Here is a 17,282-nt window from a genome sequence, read left to right on the forward strand (position 1 = left end):
ACTAAATGTAACATATCTGAATGACTATTACAGACTGAAATAACTATTTAAGTCTGCAATGGTAAAACAGTTAAAATTGTACCTTCTGAAGCTTTTGTAAAACATACACATCTCCATGCTGGACAGATGATGTTTCCATAAGAAAATGCAGTAGACAGCAGGGCAATAAAAACCCAAGGCTCTTTCAGTACAATGGTTTGATCTACCACACATATAAATGCACATTTTTGGTTTGATCAGTGAAAGTTTGTCCATCAGCCCAACAGTGAATTTGGACCACATCTGTCCAGCTCAGCAGAAATGCAAAACATTTGGTACAAGGCCTTTAGTACTGAAATTGAGCTAATCTCATTCCTACAGAAAGTACATTCAGAACTGCTGCTGACAAATTCACTGACTTGAAAGCTCACTTTTGTTTAAATGAACTTTGGGGTTTTTTTTCACATTTAGCTGCTTCAACTTTATGGAATGAAAATAAATATATACCCATGACTTACTTATGGTGGCACTCACTCACACACAGAAATTGCAATTTAAGTAATGCAAAAAGCATATGTCAGACACTAGAATTAGAAAGTGTGAAAAAGTCACAAATTACCTTCATGTTGCCCCGTGCTAGTCTTTAAATAAACAAGATTATGAATCTTTTATATATTAATACTAGTCTGTACACAAGTTCTAACATGCAATTTTCCCACAAGCATTAGAGCTTCAAAGCAGCTTCAATATGATTGTGTTATGTGTCATCTGAAAATAACAAAGTAGGTTTAAGATGTCTAAATATACATCTATGTAAAGAAGATGCAATATTAAAAATCAGTGCTGACAAAGCCATCATTAAAACATGGCCATTTTATCCCAGGGAATGTTGTCTTCTTAAATTATCACAACATTTGGCTTCTTTCTTTGGGTTCTTCCTGCATATGCTCCTAAAAATAAGTAGAAACGTTACCACATTACAATTCATATTAATGGTTTTTGAAACAGGATTGTCCAACAAAAATAGCTGAAAAAAATCAGGACAATTTTTTTAAAGCAGTATTATGTATTCAGTGACTACTTTTTAAATGACAGTTTTCATTATGGTACACCCCAAAACCCTTCTGAAAACTACCTATAGGTTTAAATGTAATGACATTCTATAGAACTGCCTTGCTTGATAACTATTCCATCTTCTTTTCTGCTATTCTAAAACAACTACAGCCACAATTTACAATTTTTTAAAGAACTACTGCATAACCAAGGTAGATGAAATGGCTAATTGAGTTTAACTATGCCATATATTACTTTAAAAAAAATAAATTAAAAAATACTTGAATACTTAACATAACTCTTTCCTTTTGTCAGATTAATTAAAACAAGAGGATCCCATATGTCAATAAGAGAACAGAATTAGAGGTGCAGAATGAAAATCATCAGGCAGAGCCCTTATAAAAGGAAGGATGCTTAAGTAAAAAAATAATAAATGAATAAACAAATCAGTCTTTCCAGAAGGAACAAGTATATACATACATATATTTAAAAATCCATATCATACTATGCACAGCACAAGTATCTTCCAGTAATGAAGGCTCAGCACTGCAGGCTGGTAAGGAGTAGCACAACTCAGCATTCTTTAGGTCCAAGCAGTTATCAAGAAAGTGCAGCAGTGTGAGCAAACATTTACACAAAGCAGTGAAAACCATATCACAGGGTGCAGAGCAGTGGGAATGGAAGACAGCCATGGAAGAGAAATGAGCACCAGGCAGTAAATGAAGGTGACAAAGGAAGTGCCAGTCCTTTTTGGGCTCTTTGGTTACTCCTGGTCAGAGCTGCAGTGGTTACCTACAGGTGTCCCAGGGCTATGATCAGCACAGGCCAAAGCAGCTTTGGAATGCCCAGAGCCTCCCATCCCAACAGGCTCCCATGACACAAAAGGCAGAAATTCTCACTGGCCCTGCCCTCCCCAGGGCTGTGCTCTTCAGATCACCTGGGATCTTCCAGGACAGACAACCAGGCTGACAGACACAGCCTTTTTTTAGTGATTAACACTACCCCTTGACTCACCTCAAGTGTCCTCCAAGTTATATAAAAATGTCACACAAGTAACAGGATATGACAGTAATAGCATATGAGTGTGCAAAAATCCCACAGCAATCTAGACCAAGGAATTGCAGAAGGCAAATTTGAATAAAAACAGTGACAGTTCTGAAAACAATTATCACCCATCCTTTTCCAGTGGCAAGAGGCAATCACATGAGGCCTCTCTCCTGGGACAAAGGACAGACCTGCTACTCACACACAGCAGGTCTGAGGCTTCCTGAAGTGCTGGCCTGAAAGCCAACACACTTCACAGCCCCCATCACCTCACATAGGCAAGTTGTGCCCTTGGCTTGGCCAAGAGCTGCCAGATATTCTGTGTGCCTCCTGCCCTCTATTTCCTTTCCACAGGAAAGGAAACTGGGCAGAGGAGATGAATAGGTCTTGTTGGAGCAGCCTGATCCCAACCACCTTCTGCCTAGCACAATCAGACCTCATTAAATGCCCTGCCTGGCCCTACTTGCAAGCTACTGATGGAACATCTCGGCCTGATTTAAACTAATTGAACTTAAAAAAAAAAAATACTCATTTATGAGTCTGTACTTTTCTCTTGAGCACAGAACTTCGGATTGAAGGAGCAAAACTCAACAAAAACTAAGTTTACGATTGCCACTTGATTCCTAAACAAAAGGTCTTCTTGCCAGAAAAGGAACAATCAGTCTGAGTGGTATTAAAGCTGCAAAGCACTTTGCATATAGACTTTAAAACAACAATCAGGAGAAGAAAAAAAAAACATTGGACAAGTATGTTATTTTCTTCTGAAGGTTTGCCTCATGTCAAAGTTGAATGTACTTATAATAACTATATCTTACTAGCCCTCCTTCCCTTTTTGCCCCTCTAATAAGCACAGTTTAATTGGTAGTCAGGAATGAACGAAGAAAAGAAATCAAATCAACACCCTATTTAACATACTGCCAGACTTTTCACTATTCACATTTCATCCATACACAAAGGAAACCATACTCTATTTAAATATATTTAAGTTCTTTCATTATTGCAAAATTATGCAGATTGTTTATTTCATGCCCAGGTAATAACTTCAGAATGCATTTCTATTCATGCAGTACAAGAAGTCTAACCTATTTCTGAAGGAGCACACTGAGATGCTGGTATTGCACCACAGGAACATGTGTGATGTCCAAGCCCTACATGAGGTTACACTGAGCAGCCAGAACTAACCAGCATAAAACTGGTTAGCCACATCTGCCTGAAGTTCCAAGAAAGCCACTGCAGAAGGCATTCAATGACTTTCCAGATACTTGACAAATAGCAACAAGGCAAAGAGAAGTTTGGAGATATTTCCCAAAGGAGTTTTTTCATTGCCAAGTATGGCCTGTCACAGCTTTGGTAATTATGACTTAGATAAACCCAGGGACTTCCTTGGCACAGCAGCACAGGCTGCCAACACAGAAGAGTGTTGCATGCTTAACTGGATGTCTGGTGCCAGCCACAGTGTAAACACCACTGTGTTCATTATGAGCTCAGTGTGAATTACATGGGTTTGAGGATGGGACCCAAACCTTGAATCAGTGCCAGACCTGATCCTGACACCACTCTAACACTTGCTCTTTTACAACCTCTGTAATACTGTAACTGGTAGAGGTTTTGATTGTTTTGTTGTCCCTGTTCTTCAGCATGCTCCTTTACTAGTCAGTAGCAAACTTGCAGATGAACACTTGCCTTAATGCCTACTTCTGGTTGCTAAAATTATATTATTTACTTTATCTGCTTTATATTTCAGGAAGATTATTTATTATCTTTACTAATTTTTCTGTAGAGTCACTGAGTCCAACCAAACAACTGCCTTGCTCTACTTTGATGATGACAGCACTGCTAAGAGAACTGAGTACAGAAAAAAAAATGAACACACTCTGGTTGTGATCTCATCACCTGCCTTTTATCTGCCCCTCTGATACTGCAATGCTATCTATGTTTATGGATACTGCCTCACTATACATCCTTCTGTGGCCACTTCTTTTGACTTCACAAAGTAGCATCTGGGAAAACCTGCCATTTAAACAGTGTAAAACACACTGCCTTCAAACTCACCGATACTCCCTGCCAGCATTGCTCTGGGGCATCAGTAAATAAGCATTCTTATAGGAAAGGGAATCTTATCCTTATCACATGCAGATTTTTTAAAACATTATGGAAAACAGTTGAAATCCTACTACATTACACATTTTCCTCATTAAGCCCCAAAATTCCCAGTTTTTATACTTGTGGAACTCTCATTTGAAAATGAAGTGTAGTTCAGATTTTAACTTTACCTTTTGATAAATCTAGGTTTATCACTTAAGAAATTTAAAATCTAATTAAAAAAATAGAAATTGTGTAAGACCATTCATAGTGATTTATTAGAGGTTCAGCACTATTACCAAACCTTTTATACAAAAGGTAACAAATCAGCAATCTCTGCATGGTAGCACAGAAATACTCCACTTTTAAACTTGGGTCACTAAGACTTAAACATGCTGTAAGATGCTACAGGAATATCTATATATATAATTTTAGAACTGTAGGATGAGTGAACACCCTCTGAGGAGCCTGAAACTGGCCTTCCTGTCCTTTCAATATGCTCCATGCTGAAGATGTGTGTACTAAGAATCAGACTACATGAAGATTCTAATCCAAGTCTGTTTTGACTACTAGCAATTTCTCAACAGTTCCAGTGAATATATCTGGCAATCTTTTTTATGACTGGGCATCTGGTGAGTGAAAGCAAATGAGCTGTGCAGCACATTCTATACACTGTGTTTATAGAATCTGAAAGTGGATGGTTCAGTTACCAGCGCAGGTTTGTTTGAAGAGATAGGTTAGACTTAAGGCAGAGCAAAGCAGGTGCACAAGGGAAGGAAAACAATGTATTGCTAATTTATTTTTTCTAGGTACTAGTAACTTATTTACTATAAGATCCAAGCACCAATTTTCTACACACCTGAAACAGCCTTGTTAGACACTCTGCTCCCTGCAGCCTTCCTTCTATTTTGCTCAACCCCATTCACTGAGGTCTTAGGGGTTCTAATTAAATATAAAACAGTTAATAAGTCATTTGCAACGAACTTGAAAGGATGTATACAAAAATACAGACACTATCAAAATATGTTTGGCATGAAAACATTTTTACAATGTCCCACAGAGCCTCTTCCTGAGCACCAGTACAGTTCCTATTGATATTATTATGGCTTACACAGCTACATTAAGAGAACATCTCCCCATGAATAGATTGAAAAACTCTATTGAATAAACTGATTTGGTTTAGACACCATGGCATTACAGTCTACATATAAAAATACAGTATTTCATTAAGTGGAAGCAAAGCTTCATGGAATGAATGTTACAAATAGAAATGTTGGAACAGTGTAAATGAAGACAATACACAAGAGGATGACAACAATAAATATTTTCCTGCAGTATAAAGGTAAAACAAAGCTTCACCATTCTCTCAAAATACTGAGAGAAGTAATTATGTTTACTCTGAACAACAATTGTACTGTTATGTGTACATATTATGTGTATGTTATGTGTAAACATTATTCATCAACCACTGTTCTTGCACTTTGAAATTAATTTCATCTTCAGACAAGAAACATGCTGTGCTCTTACCCTTGTCTGCAAAGCAGTCTATGAACTGGAGCATTCTGTCCTTGGTTTGGTTGAAGTATGCTGTTGAAACACAAACTTTTATTAGTGCTTTTTCCCTTTAAAAATAAAAGTCTCTCAAGAAATACCAAATTATGCATCATCCTTCACATAACAAATTTCAGAAAGGCTACCAGGTTTTGTAATGCAAATGACATGTAGGCAAACTGGCTGGAATTAAAATTCCAGAATAGGATTACTACTTCCACTCTTTAAAACACAGAAACAAAAAAGCACACAGACAGATGTCCCTCAACAGTGCCTTGGATTCCCAGTCATTGATGAGAACACACAGGAAAAAGGGCTGAGTTGCTTACAGTAGTCCTTGAAGGCTGAACTGTATGAGTAGACAGCATGCCTTCCAAGCTTTTGGGTAAACATGGGATAAAAACTTTTTGTAAGGGATGCCAGGTATCTGACCTTTAATTTGAGATAAACGGGCAGACTGGCCTCATAAGAGAGCAGCTGTTATCTGCCTGAACAACATGTACTGAGCACTGTAACTTCTGTGATCTGAGCAAACAATCACACAAGCCAAGGAACAAAATTTTCCCCACGTTAAAAAGCCACTACTTTTCTGACAGCTTTCTAAAGATAAACACTATCAATAATTCCACCACAAAGTAAAGGGTATTAGGAAAAGTGGTAGTGCCAAACTGAAGTTTAATAGTGCAGCTCAGAGAAAAGCCTTAAACCTGAGCACCAAGACTAAAAATAAATAAATAACTTCTGAAGATAAAATTTCAGAAATTACTCCTAAAGAAAATATATTCTCCTAACTTATAATGAGCTAATAAACCCTTTTCTCAGGCCATAGTAAATCAGATTGCATTATTTTCATGACAACAGGAGCAGAAATTGAGCTGATCAATGGCAAACCAACAGTACAGATCACATTATTGTAAGATAGTTTCTTAAAAGCATTTTAATACAAGTACCTATCACCTACCGATTTTGAGGAGTTTTTTGTTTCATGATTATTTTTTTATTTGGTATTCCCATTTCTGAAGCCCTAGAGAAACAAAAGTATTGAAACATATTTCACTTAGCAAATCATCATCCAGGTCTTGAACAGAAACACTCAGAGAAAGCCTACAAGAGGAACTACACCTCCATGTAATACTATCAGAGCAGTCCTACAGATCATCACTTCTTTACTCAGGAGCAAGTGTAACAAGTGTCCACCGTGTTGCAAGATAATGCCTGCTACCATTTCCCAGAAAAGCTTTGCCAGAGATACGCCATTAAGTTTCTTTATTGCTAGGCACTTTAGATAGATAAAATCACTTGGGACACTTTTTACTTATTACAGTTTGCAAAATCAACTATAAACTAAGCATCCACCACTGCATTACAGCGTAAATGCACAACTAAGAACAAACATTTTTCTCCTTACAAACAGGAAGAGCCTTAAAAGTAAGAGCAAAATACAATTAGTAAGACACCATAAACCTGGAAAGCTTTTTACTCATGCCGCCTAGCAGAGATGTCAGCTTGCAAAGGAACTGTTATTCCATAAACTTCTCCTCACTATTTCCCATGCCTCCTACTCCTTCTCTTGTACCCCTTCCACCAACCCTCTCCACCCAAGGGAGAGCTGCACATACTTCATGTACTTTTTCCTGTCCAGAGATTTCTGTGTAGCTGTTGAAAGTGTCATTCGCTCTCTTGGGCTCTTTACTTTATCCTAAAAATAGAGGATACAGGAGAAAGTTACCTACAAAAGCATAATTAAAAATTTAGATTTAAGAAACATTGTACATGGTAAGGAAGAATCTCTTAAAAGCAAAATGACTCGGTACTTAAAGTCCTGAAACAGTTTCCATTCCCTGGAAGATAACACACCATTTGCCTGAGCATCTTCTCTTTACGAACTTCGCGATCGTGGCGCAGGATATTCATTCTCTCCGACGCGTCCATTGTGAAAAAGATGTCATGGATGTCATACAGAGCAGCTCGCAGCTGGAAAGAATCATTAAAATGTTCATTACATATTCAATCAAGTTTACATGCCTATGGTTTTGAACATCAAGCTCTTTTTTGCTTTCAATCTAAATAAACAAACCACTTCATAATTTTGAAAACCATTTTTTGAAATCAAATAATTTTGTGTTAAGCAAAAAAATGGAATCTTCTCTTCTTTAAACGTTTTACTCTAAATAAAGCCACTCTCAAGGTTTCATGTATTCATGTTACAAAAGCAGAATAGCTAGGAAAGACCAAAAAAAAAGGTTTAAATTGTGTCACCTGAACCATTACTCTTTCGTGAAGGGATGCATCTTGTGCTGACACACTTCCTCTTTTCAGTGGGGCTTCAGACTGAAAATTTTTTAGGAACTCCAGAGTATCCTGGGAGAGATGGGAAAGTAGGAGTAAGCACCAGGCATAACCCTTCATAACAAAACAATCATTACAAACAATACACAAGCAAACAGATTCTTTGTTTGACTTGGACCTTATGACACTAAGCAATGCAACATTCAAATATGTTCATGTGCAGCCCCAAAATCTTCCAAGAACAGAAAATGCAGCATTTCATCTGTCAATGGAAGGTAGGAACAAAAGCAAACAGGAGAAGAAGCTGCCTATTACAAAAAAAGGCTGATCTTACTTTTACAGTTTGTTTAAGATGTTTCAGTTTTTCTGTCTGCAGGAGTCTACGAGTGAGAAATCCCTTTGCCACTGCTGTGATCTTGTCGAACTTCATTTGCATCTCTGGACTGAAAACCTTAAAAAAAAAAATTCAAAACTTTTTATAAAAAAGCAAGAATTATTAATTATTTATCAAATAACATCCATCAACTGACATAAGTTTCCAAATAAGAAAAAATCTGTTGATAAAGCTTTGACTGGGCTCAAAGTTCCCACCATTATTTAGCAGAAGCAATATATTGCTACATTATTATTTTGCATACATGAATAAGAAAAATAACCTACACAGATCTCTTATGCAATCAAAGTTGACACAGGTACAGATACTAAAATTTTATGTTACCAGAGCCTTACAAAAAAATGAGGGCCTTTTAAGATAAAAATAAATCTGTCTTTTCCCTTACCTGAATCCACCTAGTTTTGATCCTATTACTTGGCCTGCATACTGAGGTCTTTATAATTCCAGTACCTGATGGCCCCCAGAGATAGAATGAAGTTTCACTTGTTGAAGAAAAGGTGTTGGGTGTTGTATGAGCAAAACCTGCACAGAAAGCAGAACACACAGTTCAACACACACTTCTGCCCATGAAGTAATGCCTGTGTCTGTGGATACACTCAGCTCGAGGATCACAGCTTTGTCTACAAGGTCAGTTACAGGCAAGAAGCAAGCTGAATATTTCTGATTGATTTCCATGCTAAATTTGCTAAACAGAAGACAGAACAAAACATTTCACAATGTTCTGGAACAGGTGAGAGGTGTTCCATCAGCTATCACTGTACTGCCTTGCAGTTAGGAACCCCTGGCAGAGCCCCTCAAAACCTTCTACACAAACGTGACCACCTGGCCCAGTGCTGTGCAGCTACATGGCACAAGGATAGTCCTTCTGAACGTGATGCAAATCCACATCCTCATCCTTGATCAAAGGAGACTATTCTTAGCTTGTTTTCCTTGGATGTGCCCTAACACAGTTACATAACAAACGCAGTCCCTGGAACTGTTCAAGGGTGGCTGAACCTGTGCTAAATGCCAGTGACACAAAGATGCAACAGCCATTGTTTCACAAACGCTGCCCCCAGCTGAGGGCAGCAGCCATCTGTGTAGCCTGAGCAGCCCTAGGGCAGGAACACTGCACTCATCACAGAGCACCACAGCTGGTCCAGTCAAGCACCATAGAACAAATTACAGCACAACACTTAATCTACATTCTTCCCTTCCAGTTTTACCAATGCTGGTGGAGTTTGTGTTATGGACTGTCTCCAGCTGAGACTGCACACTTTCCAGCAAGCTACTTTCACTTTTTTTCCTCCACTCCAACTCCATCCTGCTGTTAATATTCACTTTGGAAATTTCTATTTCCGTTGTAGTAACCTTCTCTCCTTTTGAATGTCTCTTCTTCTCTTCCAGTTCCTACAGAAGGAAGATTCAACCATGAGACTATTTTTCTAACTCTGCAAAGCAACAGAATATACGTTCAAACCCAATTGCTTCCTGCCAAACTTCCTTTGCTTAGAATTTTTCCTGTTGACCTTACCTTCAACTCCTCCTGTTCTCTCTCTTGTTCAGCTATCAGAATCGACAGTTGTTGTGCATGCTGTTCTTCAAGTCTCTTTTTCACTTCTTCAAAGGTCAGCATATTTGTTTTAAAAGTATCTTCTGAGAAAATACGTAACAAGGAATCAAATATTAAATACCCTCTACATGATCTTTGCCAGAGACATCCATCCTTTATCAGAGGTAATTAGCCTCATCAGTAAAAAGTAAAAAAGATGTCTTTGATATCAGGTCTCCTTGGTATCCATTTCCCATCATGTATTGCACAGAACTCCATCATTTACTAGTCCTTCAAAATATTTGCACATGCATATTTGTGAACTAAACTTGTGGGTGGAACAGCAGTAACACCAAAAGCCTATATTAAAATAGGGATGTGGAAAATACAGCTCTAAGAATTGTTACCCTGGAGTGAATTAATGTTATTTATGCCACTTCAAGCTCATTTAGTAGAGACACATGCAAACGTAACACAGTCTTAAATTTGAAGAAAATATCTGTGTGGTTTTCTTTTAATTTACATGGGCTGTCTTTTCTTTTAGTAGTCTTATTTAGATCTCGTGGCATAAGACAATTGTCTTAGTAAAACTAAATTCCAGTTTCTAGGTTGAAACAGGAAATCAGGATTTGTGAAGTCAAATTAAATTAGAGAAATGAGGCTTCTGAAAAGAAACACCAATGACTAATGACTACTGGGGATTTTCTGAAAGATTTATAAACTGAAAATAACCCTCAAGCACAGGAAATCTTTTACCTTTTACCGTATTTTCAAGGACTGCATTCTTGGTAATGTAAACTGATCCCACAGGATATTTCTGTTCTTTCAACCACTGCTTCTCTTGTTCTTCCATTCCAACTCCGAGAACACAGGAACTGTTTTCTTTTGGGCAGTTGTCAGTGTCCAAATCAAGTCTACGTTTTACCTTTTCAAAACTTTCTGGGAACTGCTCATTTGCTGAGGAAACATTCGGAGTATTATCCAGCTGCTGTCGCACATTCTTGCTCTGCATTAGTAGTGGAGATGGATTTTCCACGTCGTAAGATTTATTGAGTTCCATTGGAGAATTACATTTAATGTTTTCTGCCAAAGTAGCTGGTTTCATTTCATTCACAGCCAGGATCTTCTGTGTCACTGAAGACTGACTGATGGCAAAGGGCTCACTCACTTTTGGAGGTGCCATACTAGTACTGCTTTCTACTTTATATGGCCCCCTGCTGTCCATCACCACCTGTCCTTCCACCATAGCTGACACTGCTCCTCTGCTTTCAAAGAGCCCAAAGGAATGGCGATTTGGTCTGCCAACCCCCAACCCATCACAAGGGCCTAAGGAATTCCTGCTGACACCAGGAACTCTGCCAGGACAGACCGTAGTGAAGTCCACCATGAACTTTGGCACCGATTCAGACACATTGTTTTTATCTGCAATATCTTGCATGATTAAATCCATTGTTCTACCCTTACCTTTAGGACTTAACTCATAAGCATTCACAGGGTTGTTTATAATGATGTGTCCCATGGATAAAGGTCTTGGGCGCCGTCGGTGCATTTTAGGGCTCACGCTTGGCTCTGGGCTTGGCAATTTGGCATAAGAGCCTGTGAGGCTCCTGACAATGCTACTGTCACGCTCAAACATAGAATTCTTTTTCAATTCCTCATCTGAATCTGAATCTACCAAAGGGGGTGTTCCAACTCTCATAGGTATGTCTACTTTAGAAAAACTGGATAAAGTGGACATACTTGTGTTATTTGGATGCATAGAGGCACAGTGGAGAAGAGTACTTGATTTATTAAGACTGGGTTTATCAAGTGTCTGAGCAGTGCAACTTCTGCCTGTAAGCTTTGCCCGCTCTTTCCCAGAGTCGGTTGTTTTAACACCATCATTTTCTTTATCCGAATGACTTTCACTTGTACTCCTCTTTGAATTGCTTTTTGAGGTACGCTTGCTTTGCTCTTTCTCTATGTACTCCCTAGACTTCTTTATCAGGTTCTGAAGACTCATTACACATGGATCTTGGACATCCTCATCTGATGGTGACCCCACTCGTCCCTCCTGCTTCTGCAGAGCATGAGACGGGACCTTGTTACACACCTTGTCAGGAGATGCAGCCCTTGGACACGGCGCATCTTCCGAGAAGCGACTCTCACCTGGCTTTGAAGAAACATTTTCTTCTGCTGCCTTAACTACTTCCGTCACATTTGATGTCATTTGCCCTGCAGTACCTGATGGTCTAAGTTCTGATGTCTTTTCCGGGTCCATGGAACTCTGCCTTTCAGTAGTACGTGCTGAATTGGTGTCTGATAGAGCTGTGATGTCAGTCAAAGCCTTTGAATCGAAACCAGGGCAAGAACTCTCAGCCTTCGATGTGTTTGCATCACTCATGCTAGGTCCTTTCTTCATCTGCAAATTAAAAGTTTAAAAAATGACAGATTTTCAATGAAATCTCACAATCTCAGATTCCTGTAAACTTCACTTGAATGTAAAAAAAATTTAAAAACCAACTTTATTTAAGTCAGAATTACATGTTACTTCCAGCCAGCATTTGTTTAAAAGGATTTTCACGCTACAACTATCCTATAAGCTGCATCTTCGTTATCTAAAAGACACATTTGAAAAAAAAAAAAAAATTGACATTACTTTTGTATTGGACGTACTTTACTGGTCTGCTGGTCAAACCCCAAGCCAGCTGACTGTTGCCACACACACTCAGTAAACAATGCAAACTACAAAGTGTTGTTTGCCACCTTGGTAACTCAACAAATTAACTGTTTAAGCAACAGTTTAATCCAAAGGCTGTATTACAGCTGTTCCAAAGACGTACAACAACTCCTTGATTAGATGTATACAGCAGTCTTTTAAATTAAAACCTCTACTAAATTCATCATTGAAGCAGCAAAGAAAAAAAAATAGTTACAGTAAAATTTTAAAGCACACAACAGAAATTCAAGTTGTTGTGAAAGTAATTTTAATTCTGTAATCATAAAGTTGAATATAGATTATTTTATGACTAAGCTATAAGCTTGCAAATAAAGCAGCTCTAACACACAGGAGTTTTTCACTTGTTTTAACAATCTAGTTGTTTCCAACACTCTTACAAAAGAAGCAGTGAGCTCTGTCTTTTGCATATAGCAAAAGAAGCAGTGAAAAGCAAGTCCCATGCACTACAATGGGTATCAGTAAATGACCAATTATCAGGACACACAGCATGAAATACTAGCAAATGCTGGTTCTGGAGAGTAGCTGCTATTCATCTCATGTTTATATTGGGGAATGCTTAAACCCCAACACTTTCTCAAAATGTCTATAGCGGTGATTTTCTGTAAATCGATGAGGCAGCTTTGGACTAACACTACCTGGACATTTTCTACAATCTCCTGAACACGATTCAGTAAAGCTTTTTTCCGGGACTCCCGTTTCCTGGTCTCTATCTCCAGTGCTTTCTCCTTGTACTGCTGTATTTCCTTTTTCTTTTCAAGGCTAAGCTGCAAAACAAAGTGTAAGAAACATAATTTATATAATTAAATGCAAATTTCAATACAGAATTACAGAAATAAATTCAAAAGAAAAACAACAGATCAAAACAATTAGAAAAACAGAAAACACCTGAAATTTTGTGCACACGTTAAATGCCAGCTTCTTCTCAAGCAATTTTTTAAGGGAAGGTGTATAAAATGCCTTCTTGGCACACATGCAAATGAACATGAATTTGAAACACCATTTATAAAATTCTCCATGAACATTACATGCTACAGTATCAATCTGACACAGGATTCAGAGATTTTTTCTAAAAACCCTTACAACATCCATGCATCTGTAAATTAAGAATGCGACAATATATCCACAATTTATATCTGTATCATGATTTTTGGACATTGTAAGAGACTCTCTCCCATTTCTTCCCATCACCGAAACAAGGAAGTCAGCTGCAGTATTGCAGGAACTACCAACAATCTTCAGCTTAGCTCTGTTTGCATTAGCACAGAATGACTTAACATAATTGATGAGCCTGCGGAATACATTACAGGAAGATGCAAACACATGCAAAAAAATATTCCTTAAAAGCTTTTTAACTATCTCGGTATTTCTCATTCGCATTTTTACACCATTAAAATAACTCACATGTTCAACATTTGAAACGTCAATATGATTTTACATGAAGCCCAGCAGTAACATTATTGAAAACAATCAACATTTGTGCTTCCCTTAGGAAGATAACTTATTAAAAAATTAAAGGAAATTTAGTCAGTGTGAGGGAGAAAAACATATATTTAACCTCTTATTTTGTAAGAGTAAGGCTAGGAATGCTTAGAATACAGGAAGCAGCAGGTCAGATGACAGCTCACAGACATCTTCAGTAGAATCATTACATGTGCACATCAAAGCCAGTGCCAATAGCACAGTTAGCACACCAGGGAGGAAAAGGAATAAAAAAGGCCTTACCAGAGGGGAAAGCACAGGAACTCCATAGAACTGAATGAGGGAGATATTTTTGTTCTGAACAGTCAAAGAGGTTTTTCCTTTTATTGCCTCTGCTTGGATTCTGGAAAGATGTTTCCTACAGAATATTTCATAGTCCTCCATCTTCATGTTATCTAAGCTGCAAGGAATAACAACATTACTCTTCATGTACTTCCAAGACCTTGAAGGGAAAACAACAGCACCACTAATTCTGTGTCACTATGTTTTGGGAAGCAAATTCTACATTAGAAAACTGAGTTAAGTTTCTCTTTCTCCTATCATTAGCAAAGCCTGCAAAACTCTTATTTATTTTCCCCTATGAAAGGAGGATCTGCATATATGCTCAAAAATTATGACCACAAACACACAGAGAAGAAAACAAGCATTGAAATCATCAGGATTTACAAAACTGTACCTGCTATAGATAATTTCCATCAAAGACTAAACCTTTGAGATCTTCCACAACGAGACAGATCCTATCAATCGTCAAAAAAAACCCAAAACCCAACCCAAACAAAACTGCTGTCCAATTGGATTAAAAAAAAAATAAAAGAAAAAAAAAAGAAAAAAGAAGGGGAAAAAAAAGCCTTTACAGGTTTAGGGGCTGAGAGGAATACGTTTCACTCCTCTGAGCCTCCGTCTCGATACATCCCTCTATGAACAGACGCCACACCACTAAAATAAAATAAAATAAAAAATTGCAACCTTGCCTCCTTAAAAGCGGCCCAAATCTGAAATATCTGTCACTGCCCGTCCCCACCGGAGCGAGCCCCGCACCGCCGGGCAAGGCCTGACAACGCTTTGTTCCCTGGCGCGCCGCTTCGGCCGATTCCTGCCCGCCCGCCCCGGGCTGGGGCCGATGCATCGCCTCCCCTGGGCCCCGGCTCCCCCGCGGGCCCCGGGCCCGTCCAACGGCTCGGTACCTGCGCGGGGCTCGGAGCGGCTCCCGGCAACCGCCGCCACGGCCGGGCCGCCGCACTACGGGCCCCAGCGCGCCCCGCGCCGCCCCGCCCCTGCCTTCCGCCTCCCGCAGCGCCGGACAGGCCCGGCAGCGCCTCCCGGCAGCGCCTCCCTCCCGGCAGCGCTCCGCACGCACCCGCGGCGCGGCGCGGCTCTGCCGGGGCTGGGCGAGCGGCCAGCGAAAGCAGCCCCAGCTCAGCGGGATGAGAGGGGATGGAACGCCATCCCGGTGCTCCGGTTTCCAGCCATTTCCACCCACAGCTCTCCCAGACAAGTTCCCCTGTTAGCACGGGTGTAATCCGTTACGTGTCACACGGCTGTGTAGTCAGGACCGCCGCAGGTATCCGTTTCAGCGAGCACGCTGTGGCAGATACCCGTTTATCTGTGACAGATAAACATGCGCACCCGTTCCCGTGCTCTGTGAGGACAGCACCCAGCAGGACAGCATCCACGAGGGCATCACCACTGACATCCTATCCCTCCCGCCCGGGCAGCAGCTGCCGGTCTAGCCAGTCCAGCAGCAGGTAACACTCACCTGACAGGCAGGTCAGGTGGAAGGAAAATCCACACTTGTTTGCCAGCATTCGGCCCAGGCATAATTAATTTAAATATATGGAAGCATCTAATTCCCAGCATTTAGAGCTGTTAAAGCTGTCATTCTCATTTCAAAAAACAAGTTCATCATCTGTTACCTCTTCAATGATCTTTGAGGGGCTTTATTTTTTTTAATTTCATCTTTAATCTTAACAAATGCTGTTGTTTATCAAAAGGTTTTTAAAATATGTTAGACATCTAATTAGGCATCCCATTATTTGTTGTGCATCTGCATACATATCTCTGATTTTTCTTCAGCTACACCTGGCAGAAACACAAAACCACTGACAGAGTACCTGAGATGCTCAGAACCAGCTAGGACACCATGTGACAAATCTTCACCTCAGCAATAAAAAAATTTAAAAAACAAAACAAAACAAAACAAAAACTAAAAAAAAAAAAAAAACACCCTCACAGCAGTTCAGAAGATGGCCTCATGCCTGTTCTACCTTTAGTTGCTCAGAGCTCCTCGCTGGAAAGTCAGTTGCTTCCCATCCTTCCCACAGATACAGACACCAAAAACTGGTCAAAACCCCCACTTACATTTACACAAACTGCTAGTTCCTCGGCTTTGCTATTCCAGTTCTAGACTACACATGCCCAGTTTCCCCAGCCTTCACGTGGCCGGTTGTTTTGGTGCCGTGCTGCTCATCTCCCGGGATTCTTGGCGGATGTTCACACAGGCGCCGGGCGGGCAGAGCCGCGGTCCCGTCCAGAGGCACCGCCGCTCCTCCCACGGCTCCTGGGCCTGGCCTGTGGGCAGGAACGACTGCACAGTCAGCTACACAAAACATACAATATATAACAAACCAGCTGGAAAATAATCACTTTGGATGTTGTGTTTCTAATTAGCTAGCTGGCACAGCTGCAGAAAGCCCTTAACACTCCACACACACAGGTGTTCTGCGACAACCTGGACAGCGCTACCTTTCCTTCCTTTAGCATCCTTTACTTTTATCTGCACCATGTGTTATCAGGAACAGCCCCTGTTTGCCTCAATGCCCCACGTTCCACCAGGAACAGCCCCTGTTTGCCTCAATGCCCCATGTTCCATCAGGAACAGCCCCTGTTTCCCGCAGTGCCCCGTGTTCCATCAGGAACAGCCCCTGTTTCCCTCAGTGCCCCGTGTTCCATCAGGAACGCCCCACGTTCCAAGAGGAGCACCCCGCTTCCCGCACGCCCCTCCCGGCGTTACCTGAGGTGTTGCTTGGGGCCCGGGCCCGGGCCCGCCCTCAACGCGGCCGGAGAGCGCCGGGCGGACACTGCGGGCGCTGATTGGTTGCTGCGGCTGATAGCCGAGTGTTGATTGGCTGGCTGATGGCGCCGCCGTGGCCCTCGGCGCTGGG

General features: G+C 40.4%; 1 protein-coding gene across 10 annotated transcripts; it reads right to left on the reverse strand.

Moving 5' to 3' along the window:
• Positions 1 to 84: 84 nt before the first annotated feature.
• CCP110 (centriolar coiled-coil protein 110) lies at positions 85 to 17,251 on the reverse strand. Of its 10 annotated transcripts, none has more exons than XM_041462485.1 (16): positions 17,132 to 17,251; positions 16,562 to 16,689; positions 14,365 to 14,521; positions 13,278 to 13,406; positions 10,680 to 12,324; positions 9,906 to 10,027; positions 9,598 to 9,781; positions 8,778 to 8,914; positions 8,333 to 8,449; positions 7,969 to 8,070; positions 7,567 to 7,683; positions 7,329 to 7,408; positions 6,671 to 6,733; positions 5,686 to 5,745; positions 5,018 to 5,100; positions 85 to 929 (listed from the first exon to the last, which is right to left on the reverse strand). In XM_041462485.1, exons 3-16 carry the CDS (start codon positions 14,509 to 14,511, stop codon positions 877 to 879), a joined length of 3,039 nt encoding a protein of 1,012 aa, XP_041318419.1. In that variant the 5' UTR covers positions 14,512 to 14,521; positions 16,562 to 16,689; positions 17,132 to 17,251; the 3' UTR covers positions 85 to 876. The 10 variants fall into 10 exon arrangements, with proteins under 10 accessions (XP_041318419.1, XP_041318416.1, XP_041318418.1 ...); XM_041462482.1 differs by having other exon boundaries at positions 16,480 to 16,689; XM_041462484.1 differs by lacking the exon at positions 17,132 to 17,251 and having other exon boundaries at positions 16,480 to 16,879.
• Positions 17,252 to 17,282: the final 31 nt, after the last annotated feature.

This window comes from Pyrgilauda ruficollis, unplaced genomic scaffold, assembly GCF_017590135.1.
Source record: "Pyrgilauda ruficollis isolate IOZ18807 unplaced genomic scaffold, ASM1759013v1 scaffold16, whole genome shotgun sequence".
NCBI lineage: Eukaryota > Metazoa > Chordata > Aves > Passeriformes > Passeridae > Pyrgilauda > Pyrgilauda ruficollis.